The sequence below is a fragment of the Drosophila mauritiana genome, chromosome X, assembly GCF_004382145.1.
Source record: "Drosophila mauritiana strain mau12 chromosome X, ASM438214v1, whole genome shotgun sequence".
In the NCBI taxonomy this organism is placed as follows: domain Eukaryota; kingdom Metazoa; phylum Arthropoda; class Insecta; order Diptera; family Drosophilidae; genus Drosophila; species Drosophila mauritiana.
The window spans coordinates 16,807,776-16,824,866 of NC_046672.1; the positions used below are offsets into that span (position 1 = coordinate 16,807,776).

Below are 17,091 nucleotides of genomic sequence, written 5' to 3' on the forward strand. Positions count from 1 at the left end.
GGCTCCAACGGGTTTCTTGAACACGGCCACAGTGTTGATAACTTCCTCGAAAACGTTGTCGCTATTTCCGCTATTGCCATCTGGCAAGGCGCGACTCAACTCCGAGTGTGAGTAGGGTTTGATACACAACAGCTGGATGATCTCCTTGCGCAGGCGATCCTCTTCGGTCACCATCGAAACGCCAGGCATCCAACGTTCTCCAATGATCACGATAAGAAGTTCCAGGAACTCGTCAAAGATTGATGCCTCTCGAATGATGTCATCGTTCATTTCATTACCCGACAATATGGACCAGTAGTTTTCCTGTAACCAGGGGATTGTGTTGAACCTATTCAACACATGGATCAGGAACTCGTTGCTCTCCATTAGGGAGGCGCCTATCTGCAGGCAGGCTATGTCCCTGTCCAGCATCTCCACGCGGCAACGCACATTTCGGTAGAAGTAGAGCTGGTGCAGCAGGGTGTAACCATTGCGGCGCCATAGTCCTGCGCCCACCTGGGCGATCATTGCTTGGGTGCACAAAACCGGTTCTATAATCTCCCTGGGCGTTAGCTTGATGCTCAACGCTTCTGTTTCCGTCTGCAGCCCGTCGTAGGTTAAATCGTGGGCACCCAAGTGCAGATAGATTCCGGCGAAGAAACGCGACAAAGGCAAGTGGATGGACACCGGCTGCACTGATATGTCGTAAACTAAACAGTTGGCTACATGGCCAGCCACTTTTTTTGGCTGCATGACCTTCTCGCCACCCACAATAAAACTGTTGCTCACCAGCGCCCGCATTGTCATCTTGTAGAGCTTACGCAGCAGCTTCACATCGCCGGACGCCCAATCAATCACCTGCGAGATGGTCGTGGCCAGCTTGATGTGCAGATTGAAGGCGCACTCCCACTCTGGCTCGTAGTCCATATGTTGGCCCGTCTGTCTGGTCATCGACTCCATGCCCTGCATCACGTTTAGAACGCGCATCAAAGCTCGGCAGCCTGTGAGTTACAAATGGGGTAAATTATCTTAAATGGCTTACAAATTTAACATGTTGCCGATGCCTACCTTCTAGGAAACCGTTCCGTAGATCATTGCTCAGTACATCCGGCTTTAGGCTGAGCAGGTATCGCAGATCGTAGAGGATGTAGTTGGCCCGCTTGAAGAAGGTGAGGCTGGCGATGTTCTTGCTAAAGTGCAGCGTCTTGTTACGGATGAACTTCTCGATGGCAACGTGGTAGAACGTGTGCAGCAGCTTGTCAAAGATGCCCTCATGAGCGATCAGATGATGGGCAATGCTGGGCACCGTGAACAGCTGGACGCTAAGCGACACAATCGAAAAGGCGTGATCATGATCATCACTGATAAAGTCCTCCACAATAGTGGCGTAGCGTCGCGAAAACTCCTGGGCTAGGATCATCTTGTTGTCGTACTCCATAAGCATGCCAGAGATCAGGAGGCGGTGCCAGCAGGTACGCGCAGTCTTCCACAGCTTCACGTCGTACTCGAGGATGTGGCGAATGCAGAATGTCTCCTGCTTGCGCTGCACCAACTCGGAGAACGTCTTACGGAAGAGGTAGTGTCGCACCAGGAACTCCTGGAACCAGCCGAGCAGCTGCAGGGCAAACTGCTGGCAGGCCACGGCCCCGACGTGCAGTACCGATGTCCTGAGCGACTGGTTGTTGCGCGCCGTCGACAGCAGGGAGGTCGGCAGAATCATTTGGTTTTCGATGGATACCTTCAGTTTGTTGCACTCCTGAAAAATGATACCGTAATAAATAAATAATGCTCCTGCGGATAAGTTATGTCTCTTAGCCCACCTCAAATGTATCGCATTTGACCACTGCTCGTCCCTCGCGATCAATCGCCGCCACGATTTCCATGGCGTCCTTTGGCCGACACTTGGCAATTTTGGTAAGCGTTTGGATGACCTGGTCGAACGTGTGCGACTCATCATTGTAGAGCACAGTGCAGTACTGTGCTCCGTCCACTTGGCCGCCTTCCACGTTTCCATCCAGGCACTGTAGACTGGCGTTTGGCTCGATTTCAAGATAACTCACGCAGAAGGCGAGGATTGCCCCAAAGCAGATCTCAACACGCTCCAGTACTGCATCGGTCAGGATCTTGCTCTCCAGCGGATTCTTGCGATTTGCCTGCACAGATGAATGTATAAGGAAAATTCGGATTATTAGATGCTTAGTTTTCTACTGCAAGCTACTGACCAGATGCAGCTCGCAGTACTGATCCTTCTTCCAGGCCTCGTCGTCTCCGCAGTCACAGCAGCCGCCGCCGCCGGATGTGGACATCTTGTACTTGTGGAAGCGATGCGCCGAGCGCTTGAAACAGTTGACGCAAAGCACGCAGGTGGGATCAACGCCGCACTCGCGGCAGCTGTAGGTGGGCTCCCCGTTCTTAAAGACCTTGCCACAGACGGTGGCCGTGTTGCCCTCCAGTCGGAGCTTCTCCAGTGCGGAGGAAGGATTGTCGCCCAGCATAAACTCCACAACGACATCGATGATCTCCTCCTTGGCCAGCGACTCCTTAAACATGCACTTCACTGGAAGAGATTACACGCTTCATTAGTCTTAATCGAATCAAAGTGGGCTCAATGAGTTGCGCAATGCGGTGTATAGTAAGAGACTAGGTGCGGTTTGGTCGGGTCACACTTATTCGCTCCAGACCTCCTAGAGCCGCAAATCAGGCTCTTCTGTCTCCATGATCGCCTTCTTCGTGTTCGTAGGCCCTTGGCCTCAACAATGCTCGTGGTGACTACACCCACAAAACAGTCCACAAAGTAGAAATAGTATTGGATTGGATGGATTGGATTTAATTGATGAATGGGGAATGAGTGGGGAGGATGAAGGGCTACGCTTAGTGCGAGCTTATGTGGATCGGTGAAATAGTGTCTGTGGTGGCTGCTCAATCAGGATTCTAGTGTCCACCTAACAAGTCATTTCTGCAACTTAACAATTGTTGTGTACTCACGAGTAATCACATTGGTATCTGAAAGGAAATCAATTGGTCAATGTTAGTAACATATTGGAATCTTGATTGGATCAAGGACTATAAACATGTTTCATGAACTGCATGGACCTTGTCTTATGATCCTTATTTATCTAGTTTACTAAGCAAAGCCTAAATTCATGTTGGCAAACAAATATGTACAATTTAATTAAGTAATTAAGTACTTTTATAAAATTATATCTTTACTGATGGCTAAAAAAAGAGCTGTTTTTCAGTTGGCCCAGTATCTTTTGGTTAAATACAATTAGAGACGGCTCGAAGACATTAGAATTACAGGTTATAAATAAACGTGCTGACTCATGGGTTAGCAAACTGTCATCTTCTGGCTTTATTGCCTTTCGATGCCGTGAGTAATGCAATGGCGATGGAGTATCGTTAAAATGATTAGAACAGGTCGGACCGCACCGCATGTGGATAATGAACATGATCGTGATCATGATCGCGGCTATATTATTGGGCCTGGGTGACCGCAAAAGAGAACCACAGTCGCAGACAAGAGAAACCTTCGGGCTAAACGAGTTTTCGCAACCAGAGAAACCAAATAAAATCAAAATCAAATTCAAATGCAAACACAAATACAAAAGCCAGCAGTTTACAACAAATGCAGTTCAAGGTCGCCACAAACGATGTGAAAACTCTGCAGCGCAGAATCGAAAAAAAAAATACAATATTGAAAAGAGAGCGATAAGCTTTCAATATAATCTATATTATCAACGCATCTAACGTAGGGCTGCTATCAGTGAAAAATGAAATATATTTACGCATATGTACATATCTACAATGCAATGCACATACAATAAATACAAATTGAAGAGAACTAGCAGTGTACTTCCTTTAAATAATCTTCATACTGCATTCAGCTATATCTCCAGGTAACATGGCTGCCTATATAGAAATGCATTTAAAACTGCGTGTGCGTCAGTTTGCTGAGGCGTAATAGACTGGAACAAAGAAGGCGCCTGGAGCGGAAAATAAAAGAAAGAAACCGAAATCGAATCGAACTGAACTGAACTGAACTGAAATGCACTATACAGAAATGCCTCTGTACTATGCCAGGAGGAAGAATGCCGGAGAGGAGGCCACCTCATCGGTTCCTGAATCACGGCGGATTATTCAGGAGCAGTACACTCAATTCCACAGGCACGATCACAAAAAGAAATCAAATATGAAGTAGCTAACAGCATGATATAAACATCCGAGGTCCAATTATTTTTTAAACAATAATTACAAAGGGAAATACAAAAAGTAGTACTCAATTAAACTCCTAACAAGACGTCACCAAAAGGTGACTGAATCGAAAATATATGCATAATTTAAACGATATTAAACTTGATTGCAATGCAAACATCACACGTAATTACAGCTTCCAATGAATTGTGCATTTTTTTAACCAATAAATCTTGGCCTTTATTCAAGATGATTCGCCCTTAGCATGGAAATTAATTATGGCAGCCACTGTACTGCACATTTCTCAATCCAAAGAGGAAACAAAATTTAAAGGCTCAACGATCGTTACAAAGAGCATTTCTGATTTCTGCAAGGGTAGGTGGGCGATCGAGGGCATATAAATCTCGATAAATACGGACACCTACACCCACACCTTTTGTAAAATATAATATATATTCATGCCCAAAAATGTGTCAGCTGTTTGCTGTTTTTGCACAATGAAACGAGAGCGAAAGCGGAAAAAGAAACAAGACATAGTGGATATCCAACAAAGATAAGAAAGAAAGACTAAACTCGCAGAATGTGCAAGCGATTTGGACAACATTTTGTGTAATAATACATGAGTGTTCCAAGTTTGAATCACTTCCATTGAGACAAATGCCTCTATAGAGGCGAACCAGCCAGAGATATGTGTAAACAGCGAAAATCGGCAAAAACTGGACACGTCAGGCGGCCGCGAAGACCTCCGCGGATGTGCACCTGGACCAGATAAACGCAGGTTGAATAAACTGCCTCCGAATACATATTTCTGTATATTTTATATTTAACTCTCTGGCTTATCAGTCCGGCAGGCAGGCAAGCAGCGAAGTCTGGGGATTCGTCTCCGTCCTCTGCGGAATCCGGCTGTCCACCTCATCTGTATCTGTTGGCTTTCGTCATTGTGCATCGGGATTCGAGTGTAGTAGTCTACGGCCAATTAGACAGCAGGCAAATATCAGCGGAACGCAACTATGTATATACAGGGGGTATGGTATGGTATGGTATATGGCCATGGCAACGCAACAACATCGGTAGCCATGCCCTCCATATGCTTAGCAGCTGATAAGGAACGATAAGAGCCATGAGAAGGGGTAAAAACCCGATTAGCAAAGGCGGAAAGTAAACATTGTTGGAGTTATTTGGCAAAAATATTCGCTATGCCAAGAACGGATTACTCAATGGAGCCGGGAAAATGAGGAGCATTCTTGAAGAAGCTACACTGGAAATGATTTCCATTACCTGCTATTTGTTTAACAAATCGGTCATAAGTAACAATATAGTTTTGTATTGTATATTTTCATCCTTGGCATACTCCTTGCAACTCCTCTCGTTTCATTTCCCCATTTCCTATTAAATCAATATTTTATAAACAGAAAGTCGTCCCAAAAAGTGAGACGCTTTAGGTGCCTTCCTAGGAATCTAGATTCTCCCAATTTGTTTCATTCAATAGTCGTGTATTTGATTCGGATAATGTTCACTTCTGGCGATATTAGGTGCAAAACGAGTTTGTTTACTTAATTTATTTGTTGCCAGACCAGGCTTGAGCCATTGTTGGATCAACTTGCAAACACTGGGCAAAAATGATTGTCACAAAAAATGTCATCTTGCATTTTGGACTTGAATATAAAAATATTTTCCTATTGATTAATGATAGGTTTAAGAGATGTAATAGCAATTAAAACATTCAATTGCCCATTTGAAAAAGAGCCTGAATTGTATTAGTTTCAAAAATTCGAACAGAGGATTTCTCGCAGTGTACGATGAGTGTGCATAGAAGGCGAGACAGGTAGAAAACAGAGAAGGTGGCGATTTTTGAACTGGCAAACTTGAAACTGGCCAATTGAAAGGAAAACTTGGCGTAGCAAGGCACGCCGCCGAGGAAAAACAAATTCGCGGAAATAGACGAAACGTGAGAACAGCAGCAAAGTCAACAAAAGCGTGCAACTGCTCAATGGCAATAAACAAAAGACGAAAGCAGAACAAAAATAGCATTAAAACGCACGACGAATAATGATAATTCAAGAGCGAGATTTTTTAATGGGATTCGGTCAACTTTTGACGCCGCATCGATTTGGCATTATGGTAGTTACCATTATTACCAGCCTTTTGGTCGAAAAAGAAAACTATCTTTTTGAAATTAATCTTAACTTATTGAAATTGAAACAATCAAATTGAACTCTTTTCTATTGGATCGATCAAGGCCTATATATTTATGTATCATTAATAGCTCTGTCTGCGTAATTTTGAGTTCTGATGTATAGTGTCATATTCAAGAAACAAGCTGTTTGCCGAGCGCAATTAAACTAGTTATTAGATCTTTTAACCCTTCCTGCAGATTCATACGATCAAGGATTATATGCATTGTCATCTCGACTCACCTTTAACCGTAGCGCTAGTCTGGTAATCAAAATACTTGGGCGACTCGCGCTTTAAGAACTCGATGATATCGGAGCGGTCTAGTGTGCCCGCCTGGCGCTTGAGGCGCCACTCCTTAAGCGGCGAGCTGCACTCGGCAGGGGGCGCCACAACGACGTCCTCCATGTCGTAGCGATCCATCGTTGCCTTCGCTCGCACTGGCTCTGGCTCCTCTCTTTTTCTCTTTCCTGGTGGGGATGAGAAAAACAAAATAATTGCAGCGGGGCTGAGGATGTGTGTGTTTGCGTTGGGGGCGTCTCGCTCTCTATTTTTCTTCCTTTCTCTATCGTCCGTGTGTCCTTGCTATTCCTGTGACAGTAGTTGTTGTTCTTGCTGATGTTGTTGTTGTTGTTGCATTGGTTGTCTTATGTGTTTTTTGCGAAAAGCAAAAAAAAACGGGATTTAATTAGGATGCGGGACAAAAAAAATTTTGAGTTGCGCTCTCGCCCTCGCTCTCGCTCTCTTGTCGTAGAAAAATTTTCGTTTCTTGTTTTGGAGCACACACTTACTTGTTACTTGTTAACAAACGATTCATATTTTGACAACAGTTCCGAATTTTACAAAGGCTGACAATTCAATCGAGGAAAAATGTACATATGTACGAATGGCAGCTGTTGCTTTGCACTTTTTCCTTTGTATCAGCCAGTTGTGATTTTTTTTGGATTTAATTTTTTGAAAGCAAGCAAAGGCAAAAAAAAGAGAGACAGAGCGCATGGCAAAACGCGAGAAACAGTAACTTTAAACACACGCACACACATGCACGGCCACGGGCACTATTTTTGGTTTTATTATATTTTTATAATAATCGTTTATTATCTACAATTTTCCTTTTGGTTGCCTTTACGTGCGCTTAGCACCTTAAAAAAATAGCTTCTCTTTTTCTTAATTTTTCACTTTCTGACAATCACACACACGAACACGCACACCAACTTAAATTCACTCTACTGCGTTTCGCTTTCGTTTTCTTCTTTTCCCAACCTTTTGCACGTACCTATTTCGTTTTTGTTTGGCTCGTGGAGTTCACGAGCAATTTAGACCTGTGTTGTTAGTTAAATCTACTTATTTCAACTGGCACAACGAGTATTCGTCTGCCAATTTCGTAACCTAAACGCAAAAAAACAAGACTGTCATCGATAAAAGCAGGCGTTTTGTGTCTGCGCCTATCGGGCAATGCGGTACGTCGATATCTGGTCGTGCTATCATCGATAGCATGCGAGCGGTGATAGCGAGTACACACTACGAGGTTGCTTATGAATCGCGAGTATCGATAAGAAATCCAGTTTCCGCCATATCATTTTCGCTTTCTGCTTTGGCGCCATTAAAATCGGTTTTAACTAAATTTGTATATGGTAATAAAAATCATTTTCCATTTGCCAAAATAAAACTAAAGATGATTTAAAATTGTTTGCCTAATGTACACGCTTTATTTCCGTTTAGAAATTAATTGCAATAAGCAATAATACATTTTAGGCAAATTGATGTGGTGAAAATACCAAATGTAGCTGAAAGAGACACATTCAATTAAAGACCCAGATTAATTTTAAAGCCCCGAATGCAAAAAAACAACACAATATCAAAACCAGATTTTTCTATTTAATCTTACATACACACAAAAATGTCTTTATTGTTTCGCTTTTTTGGTTTTTAGTTGCTTTGGATCGCTTTGTTGGTATACTTGTGTCTGTTTGTTGGAAATACATAGTTTGTTCGTTTTTTCGCTATATCTATTTGGATTCTGATCGATTTCGGCTTGAATACTTTATGCTGAGATGTTGTCTTGAAACCAAATCACTTCGTTCAATACTGTCCAGTTTTGGTCTTTTTTGTGTTAGATGGTGTGGTTTCTGTGCTCAACTGAATAATCAGGCATGCTCCGGTAATCGTAACTTAGTTTCGATTTCGATTTGAGAAAAATCGTTCGACTTCGTTATTAACTGCTCCGGTTTTCGCAAAATTGTTGCTATCGAAATGATTTGTGAACAGTAACAGAGTTTAAGCTGTTTCCAGACAATAGAGCGGCCAACTTTGCCACTGTTTCAATTCCAATATTCGCAATTATGTTTTTACTCCACTTTGTCCATTTAAGTAATTAAATTAAATATCATTATTTACAAACAACACTGTTGGCCCTCCTTTATATAATTCGCCTGATTCGTTTCACCAACAGTATGGAGTTCTTCCCTTGCCAAATCGAATCTTTTTGTTACCGACCGCAAAATTTTGTTTGTCTAATTTTAAGGTGGGGTCAGAAATACTATAATAAAATTATAGTATATATATAAAAAATTAATATATATATAATTAATATATATATAAAAAATTAATTAAAAATAATTTTATAAAATACCTAAGTAACAGAATGATCTTGTGCTGATGTGGAATAAGTAAACTATTTTTCCCCTTTTGAAAATAAGGTCTAATTTAATATAAAAAAAATAATTTCAAATCGAAATCGTAAAATTCTTACGAATTCGATTACCGGAGCATGCCCGAATATGTGGGTTTTCCATCGTTTCCTTTGTACTTTAGGGAAATGAGTTGTATGTTGCAGTTTGTATTTGTTGTTAGCTTTGCGTTTACATTGTTTGGTTCCACGTAGTTAATGGCTTTTTGTCGCTTTGGTAGCTTGGAATACATTAAATTCTGCCTTAGCACAATTACATATATAGTTTTCCTTTAGTTTATTATAGAATTGTTGTTTTAAACATTTATAAATATGCATTTATCGTTTAGTTAAGTTTAACATTTATTTATTCTCGGGTCTGTTTTTGGGCATTCTCTTCTTTTGGTTTAGTTAACTTGGGTTTCAAGTGGCTGCGACCCCCCATCGTGTACAACATTTAAAGCTTGACTATATTGTTTTATCTGGATTTCTTAGTTATAGTTGGATTCCGGAAGTCGGGGGCCTCTCGTCGGCCCCGCTACAATAAAATTTTAATTTCAATTTCGGTTTCGCTTATTGACGCAACATTTAACACCTAGGCTTTTGACAAGTACGTCCCATTTCAAATATGGAACTCGCGACTTCCTCCTTCCGTTTAATGTTAATGGTAAAAAAATCTAAAAAAAATTGTTTCGCCACTTGTTTATTTCTTGGTTTAGTTCTCGCTAAAGCACACCAATTTCCCCCACATACTTATATACATATGTATAAAACATATGTGTCCTGATCCAATGCGATCGATATACATAGGGGGCTTTGCAAGCCTGGGACTTGTCTTTAGTGTGGCACAATCTCCGCTCCAGCCACTCTCCATATATATTTAGATTAAAAATTAGATCTGTTTTGGATGCTAGACAGCTGGAAATACCCTGTATCCACAGCATTGAACGTCGAATGGATATGAAGATTAAAGCTTTTGCACACCGAAAGTCGGGAGAGGAGAATCGCATTCGCGATCACGATCGGGATCGGGATGAGTATCTATGGAGTACAGGGTATTTTATAGTCGCCTACTCTCGACTATCACAAACATTCAATGGGGCATTAAGCGTTCAATTCTCCTCTCCGATTCTTCATGACTACTCACAAACACTTGTTGGCTATTTAAAAGATATTTCCACCATCTTTCATTTGGACATGACTTGTGTAATTGTTTCAATAAGTTTCGAATTCGATTAGCGCGCTCAATCTCGCTTTCACATCTCATTTAAAATTTAATCGTTAATATATACAAAAAAAATAACGTTCAGTCAATTATAACTATATGTTTATACACATCGAAACGAACACGTAAAGAAACAACAATGAGGTCTAAACGAATTACATGCACCATGACACACACATATCGCGCTGCATTCGGTGCGCCATTTGCAATTAGGTAAATGTAAGTCCCCTACATTTGTATCCTTACGTCAAGGACATCGACATCTCGCCGGCCCGTTACACCATCGTCACCCCCTCGCTCCGTCAGTTTGGTTAATTATTTAATACACATATGTTAATAATCAGTCGCATAAATGAATCACCTTGCTTTGGTTTTGTTTCTAATTACTCTGTTTTCTCGATTCGCATTCACACTCGATTCTCGCCGGCGAAATCATATAAACCGAAATATGCAGATATATAGTCGAGTTGGCCGACTTTGGTGACTAGTTCTCGACATTTGATGGCTCGTCTCTGAATTAACCTTTTCGATTTTATTCTAGGGAAAAAACACGATCTACAAGTTCGAGCTATAAAAAAAACCTAAGCTAAACTAAACTAAATTGCATAATAATAATAATATAATAATTTATACCTATTCAAAATATGTTGATCCTAGCTCGTATTATAAAAATGACAAATCATTTTGAAGAAATATTTAAATTTGGAAAACCATGAATGCCATTTTGATTTTTATAAATTTCAAAATTGACGAAACTTGTAATATTTTCTCCCAAAAAATAAAAGGTTTTCAAAATCTAGTCTACTTTGCCAAAGAATTGTACCCATTAATGCCTTTGGAGAATCCACACTTTCACACAAAATGACCTTTCCTCGTTTTCACATTCGTTACAAATTTGCGGAAGCTAAGTTTGCACGTGGTAATTTAGCAAAATTAAATTAATTAGGTTTAACTTTAAGAAGACCTGCAATTGAATACTTTATCCTCATTTTCACTTTCGTCGGCAATCAGCGGACTTGAATATTTATATCGATTTTGTATAATTCTTTGAATAAGTGATAGAGAAATTGCAGGTTTTAGAAAATAATAATAAATAATAATAAAAAGCCCACTTCAAGTAGGAAATGTTAAAACTGACGCTATTTTAATTGAGGGATTGGGAATGTTAAGTTAAAGAAAATTTTGTTGGTTTTATAGGAAATTAAGAAAGATATCTTGTAAAGCCTGCCACAAATGCAAATCTTTAATATTAAAATTAAAATAGAATTAATTGAAAATTATTAACATTATTTAGAGCGTGCTCTTGGCTTGTACCATAAACAGCATCAAGTCGAAAGTGAAATGAGGATAGATCTGCCCGCCCGGGAAACACACGCTTGACACACGGAGGAGGACACCCCTTGGGTGAATCCCCTAGTGCTGGAGGATGCGCGACTTCTGGGCGAGCACGGCCTCCGACTGGTGGAGTCTGCGCTTGCTGCTGTAGTTGCACAGCTTGCCGGCGACCTTGCTGAGGGTGGTGGCCGTGGAGGAGGTGATCAGGTCCAGGGCCTGCAGCCGGTTGTCCAGTTCGTCGAGCGCCGACAGCGAGGCGCTCGTCGTCGTGGCGGTCAGCAGGGTGGACAGATTGCTGCCGGCGGAATCGCCGGCGGCATCCGCATCCGGATGCGCATCGGTGGCGGGCCCGATGTCGATGTCGCTGAGCTGATTGGCCAGCGGATCCTCGTCGTAAGGATCGTAGGGGGGTCTTAATTATTGCTTGAACACGAACAGACCCGTGGGGTCCCACTCGTTGTCGTCGACGGGGCCGAAGCACTCATCGAAGTACCACTCCATCGTCTTGTAGACGTGGCTCAGCGACCTGGCGATGGCGTGATCCTCGTCGGGATACACCTGGTGCCGGAACTTCACCTGCTGCTCCACGAGCGCCCGCACCAACATCAGCGTGTGCTCCTGGTGGACCAGCGTGTCCGCCGTGCCGTGCATTAGCATCAGGTTGCGGCCCTTGATGTTGCCCGCCTTCATCGTGAGATCCGCCTCCTGGAGGGCACGCAAATAGTCGCCCTTCAGCGGGATGTAGCGCTCCGTGAAGAAGGAATCTGCAGGAAGGAATACACATCAGTTGGGCTGCATTAAATGGTCCTTAAATCTTAGTGTCACTCACAGTGGAATCCAAAGTTGACAATGGGATTGATCGCCACCGCGCACTGGAGCACCTGCTGCGAGTCGTCGATGAGCATCATGGAGGAGGCGTAGCCACCGTAGCCCCAGCCAAAGGCGCAAATCCTCAGCGGATCGATGAACTTCAGGTTGTCCCGCAGGTACCTATAAAGTGAAATATATTAGATTGTTATATATACTGTGTGCATGGGGATTCCCTTACGTTAGGACTCCTAGTTGATCCTCCACCTCGACGGTGCCCAGTTTTCCGTGCACCTGGGTGCGGAGCAATTCGCCCTGGAAGCCACTGCCACGCCCGTCGATCTGGGCCACAATAAAACTCCTCTGGCTGGCCAAATACCAGTTCCAGTCCACGTGGAAGCGCTCTGTTACCAACTGTGATCCCGGCGAGGCATCGCTGGGGTTTTAAAACAGAAATCATTAGTTTTAAGAAATGCTTTAAAATCAAATAACTTTTAACTGTCCTAGCTGAAGAAAGAATAGTAACTTACACGTGGAGCACCAGTGGAAAGGCCACGTCCTCCTCCTCGCGCATTCCGGGTGGCAGGAAGAGACGCACCTGGGCGTGGAATCCGTGCCGGATCTCCACGCTGAAGGTGCGTGATTGCGGAATGGCGAGTTGGGAGAGTCGGTGGCGCAGGACATCGCCGGCGTTCAGCACATAAATCTTGTCATTGCTGGCCGTCTCCACCAGGTAGACACTGGGTGCCTCCGGACCCAGACACTCCTGCACATAGTAGCTGTAGTCCTGGCTGAACTGCACCCGATTGAACAGGCAATTCTTGGGTATATCGTAGAGGCAATCGTCGGGCTCCAGGCGAGCCACAATATCCTCCCATCGATCGCCTCGCTGCGAGATTCTGGCCCGGTGGAGCCGGTACGTGGACTCCGTGTTGTCGCAGGTGAGACAGGTGGGCGATGTGGATGTGATGTACGTCCGATTCGATTCGGTGACATTGAGCTTCAGGTTAATCTTGTACAAATGCCGTTCGCCAGGTCTCTTCTCCGGCGCAGCCATGAAATAGACGATCTCATGCGGCTCATCCCAACCGACGATCTCGGTGACCTCGAACCGACCCATGGTCAGCGGCACGGGGCGTCGGTCCAGCGAGGATATGAAGACCACGTGGCGGTAGTGACCGTGTTCGCCATCTCGAACCGGCAGACGCTTCAGCAGATAGCCACCATTGCTGATCTCATGTGTCGTGTGCGTTTGGCCATCCGTCACATTCACATTCTGACTCTCCGCCTGGATCTCCTCCGCATTCTGGACCAGCTTTCCCAGCCGACTGTGGCCCTGGTTGCGCACCGAGAAGATGGGCCGTTCCGATGGCAGAACCCAGCCATCGTTGATGGTCACCTCCGTGTGCACCGCCTGGCAATGGAAGTGTGGAGCTCTGCACAGCACCGTGGTGGCCTTGGTCTGCTCGCGGTTGGTCACCGTCACCGACAGGTCAGTGGACGAGGCCCAGGTCAAGCCGCCCACGTAGCTACCATTGGAGAGCTCACTCGGCAGCTTGATCTGCGTGGGAAAGATGTACTTGATCACCGAGAGATTCACCACGTTGACCGTGATATTCGGATTGCGGGAACCCGTCTTGGGATAGCGTTGGCTCATCACCGCCGGGTATTTGATATCATCACCCATCCAAGTGTATCTGCGGAAATTACAAAAGAAATTGCAATTATTGCTTTTGTCATGAAACGAATCGTTAAATGCAGAAAAGTGTGAGCAATGCCAAGGAACTTCCACTCACTTGTACTCGTTGACCTCGCTGTCATTGTAGCTGAGGAAGGCCAAAAAGAGTCCGTCCGGCGAGAACTCCATGCTGCTCCGGCGGCTCTCCAGCTCCGGCACATTCTCGTACATCCAATCGGGCACCCCGTTGAACACCACCCCTGTGGATTCGCCTTCCAGCGAACCCGAACCCGAACCCGTCTGCGTTATCCGGCACACAAGTTCGCCCTGCACCTTCGGCTTGTAGTAGATGTCGTTGTGGTGGACAAAGGCGATGGCCTGGTTCAAAGTGTAACCGCCGGCCTTGCCATTCGGATTTGTTGCGGAGGAGCCGGAGGCTCCGGCTGATGCTGGTCCATTGGCAGCCCCAGCCAGGCTGTTTAGGATTATGCTGCCACTGGGCAAAGGGGCCATTGTCGTGGTGCTGGCGCCGCTGGCACCATTTGCACCATTTGCACCACTTGCACCACTGGGTGGTGGTGCTCCGAGCGGTGGCGGCGGATTCGCTGGCGCCCACACCACGTGCTGGAGGCGTGGCGCCTCGGCTATGTTCTCCGTTGGACCCAACGGAAATGTGTTGGCCGTCTGCACCTCGTATACGTGATGTCTGTTCGGAAAAAAGGTGGAATATATGCCAAAAATTTGTTTAAAATTATTTATTGTTAAGAATTAAGCAGAAATAAAAAGTGAGAAGTGTGAATGCGAATTGAGCTACAATAAAAATGATATTCACATTTTAGGAAGCAGCGGAGATGGGTTCAACTAATTTTAGTTGAAATATTTATGATAACTAAATACAAAATTTTAATATGAATTCCAGATTAAAGTCCATCAGATAACCCACCTGGAGCCCTCGGCATTTGAATCTGACTGCAGTAGTACGTATTTTTGGTCAGGTGCGACTAAAAATGATTCCGCATTCAATTGGCGCTGAAATATGTGAATGCATTCATTGCTAACAACTGAATAGTGTATTAGTTAATTTTTTAAGAACTTACGAATGTTGAATTGGTCATTAGGATGCGTGTGGTAAGATCGGCCATATTGAGAATGGACAGGCCGCCCGTTGGATCGCGATAAATGAGCTCACGACCTATAAAAAGGACTTGGACTCACAACGAAGGACTTGCAGCATGGATGGCAGGACTTACCATTGCTCCAGGTGCCGTTGAACGGCTTCCACTGGAGGCTCCTGCCCAGGATGTCGCTGGGCAGCATCCGGCGACCACGGATCCGTAGACCCTCATCCTCCGGCGACAGCAGGAAGATCGAGAATATGATCAGGCTAAAAACGGCAGCGATGACCAGCAGGGCGATGAAGATGCCACGCCAGTTGCGGCGCTCCGGAGAAATGGCCACCAGTTCCTGGAAAATTGCGAAACGAAGTCCGGTTTTAGTATAGATTTTAAATCAAAAATGTTCAGTATAAAACGCTGTTATATAATATATCAGAAGGTCAAGGGTTTTTGTTTCAACATGACTTGTAAATACTTCCTTTTTCGCATTCAATATTTCCCAATTTCCCCTTAATTGGTTAATTGCATGAGACTGCGCCTTGTTTTCGATTTAATTAAACTAATGGCATAAGAACGAAGGTTCGGAATAGTTTGGGTATTTATCAAATTATATATCCGAATTTTGTGTATTGAATATACACACGCCCTAATGAATGTTTTTCGTTCAACTTCCACACCCTTTTACCACAAGTGACCATTCGAAAGTGCTAAACAAATTTAATGCATTTTGCATGTGTGGTCAGAAGTGCCGCCCCATTTTTAGGCCACGCCCACATTACACCCCCCCCGCCCCCGTCGATTTTCATTTAGCCAGGACTCGGATTTCTTATCGCAGGACTCGTAGCTGTGCATTTGGACTTGGTTTTATTTCTGGTTTTTGGTCTTAGTTTCGGTTGCTGTACCCATTCATTTTCATTTTGATTTTCATTTTGATTTTCATTTCGATTTCCATTTTGCCTGGAAGTAGTCGTAGTCCCCGAAGTGGCTTACACTCGCAATCAATGGCACTGCTTGTGCAGAAATTGAATTAAAAATTGATATGCACTTGGCTGTGTGAGTGTGGAAATGGAAAATGCTGGCTGGTATGGTAAATGGCGAATGGCGAATGGCAAGTGGTGAATGAAAGCAGAAAAGGGGATTTCCCGGCTGGCATGTGAGGGCAAAAGTGCTAATTGAAATTAGTTGCTCCGGCTGCAGAATGCCAAACAAATTCGGTTGGCCAAGGAGAAAGTTTGCCCAAGTCGAGAGATCGCTGCACTTTCATGGCCTCGTGCATTCGCTTTAGTTTTGTGGGCCGTTAAATCCACTTAATATCCTGGGAAATTGCAATCTCTTCTCTCCCGACGATGAGCGTCATCAAAAAGTTTCGAGCTGCGTGATTTCTGTACAACTATACAGTTTTAATAGGAGGTCATAAAATCAGCCAGCATAACTCCATTTGCCTTGTTTTCCCACTTTACGACATTATGTTTTGAGAAAATATATAAAATGTTGCTTCAATTAAAAACATATTACAAGTACTCATTTTCATTTGGTATGCATAAATCAAAGTTTTTCATAATTAATTTTTTATTATATCTAAAGACACATCCCTGACCTATTTAATTAAATATTAAATAGCTGGCGAGTTAATAAACCACATTATAGATAATTTTATTACATACCCACCGGCGAGTAAAGAACACATTGCAATTAATCAAGCTCTTTGGCAAATATAAAGCCAATTTTCAATTAAGTGGAGTTGCCTACGGCCTGAATTTAAATTTACATGTGTACAAGTTTTTCCGGAAGCACGAACAGTTCAAACGTGACATAAACTGGCAAATTAATTACGGAAAAGTTGGAACAGGATGCGGAAAGAGAAAACTTGGGAAAAACAACAGCCAAAAGTTTTCGAACAAAGCGGGAACCGCACCAATTTATG

At 43.7% G+C, this 17,091-nt stretch overlaps 2 protein-coding genes across 4 annotated transcripts in view; both read right to left on the reverse strand.

Annotated features, from left to right (window-relative positions):
- LOC117146432 (E3 ubiquitin-protein ligase UBR1) overlaps positions 1-7,773 on the reverse strand; it is a 12,000-nt gene extending 4,227 nt beyond the window's left edge. The window contains exons 1-7 of the mRNA XM_033312639.1: positions 7,616-7,773; positions 6,588-6,812; positions 2,965-2,982; positions 2,202-2,536; positions 1,800-2,132; positions 1,048-1,735; positions 1-980 (exon numbers count right to left, since the gene is read on the reverse strand). The exon at positions 1-980 is cut by the window's left edge and continues 182 nt beyond it. Coding sequence (XP_033168530.1) covers positions 1-980; positions 1,048-1,735; positions 1,800-2,132; positions 2,202-2,536; positions 2,965-2,982; positions 6,588-6,765 — 2,532 coding nt within the window. The 5' untranslated portion in view covers positions 6,766-6,812; positions 7,616-7,773. The remainder of the gene's footprint in view (positions 981-1,047; positions 1,736-1,799; positions 2,133-2,201; positions 2,537-2,964; positions 2,983-6,587; positions 6,813-7,615) is intronic.
- A 1,392-nt stretch (positions 7,774-9,165) lies between these two features.
- Positions 9,166-17,091, reverse strand: part of LOC117147877 (inactive dipeptidyl peptidase 10) — a 79,049-nt gene continuing 71,123 nt past the window's right edge. For 2 of the 3 annotated variants that reach the window (XM_033314960.1, XM_033314959.1), the window contains exons 2-9: positions 15,303-15,516; positions 15,150-15,244; positions 14,996-15,081; positions 14,171-14,758; positions 12,905-14,071; positions 12,616-12,810; positions 12,397-12,557; positions 11,985-12,331 (exon numbers count right to left, since the gene is read on the reverse strand). In XM_033314960.1, the coding sequence (XP_033170851.1) occupies positions 11,985-12,331; positions 12,397-12,557; positions 12,616-12,810; positions 12,905-14,071; positions 14,171-14,758; positions 14,996-15,081; positions 15,150-15,244; positions 15,303-15,516 (2,853 nt within the window). Of the gene's footprint in view, positions 12,332-12,396; positions 12,558-12,615; positions 12,811-12,904; positions 14,072-14,170; positions 14,759-14,995; positions 15,082-15,149; positions 15,245-15,302; positions 15,517-17,091 lie in introns of all 3 variants that reach the window. The other variant, XM_033314957.1, reaches the window with a different exon arrangement.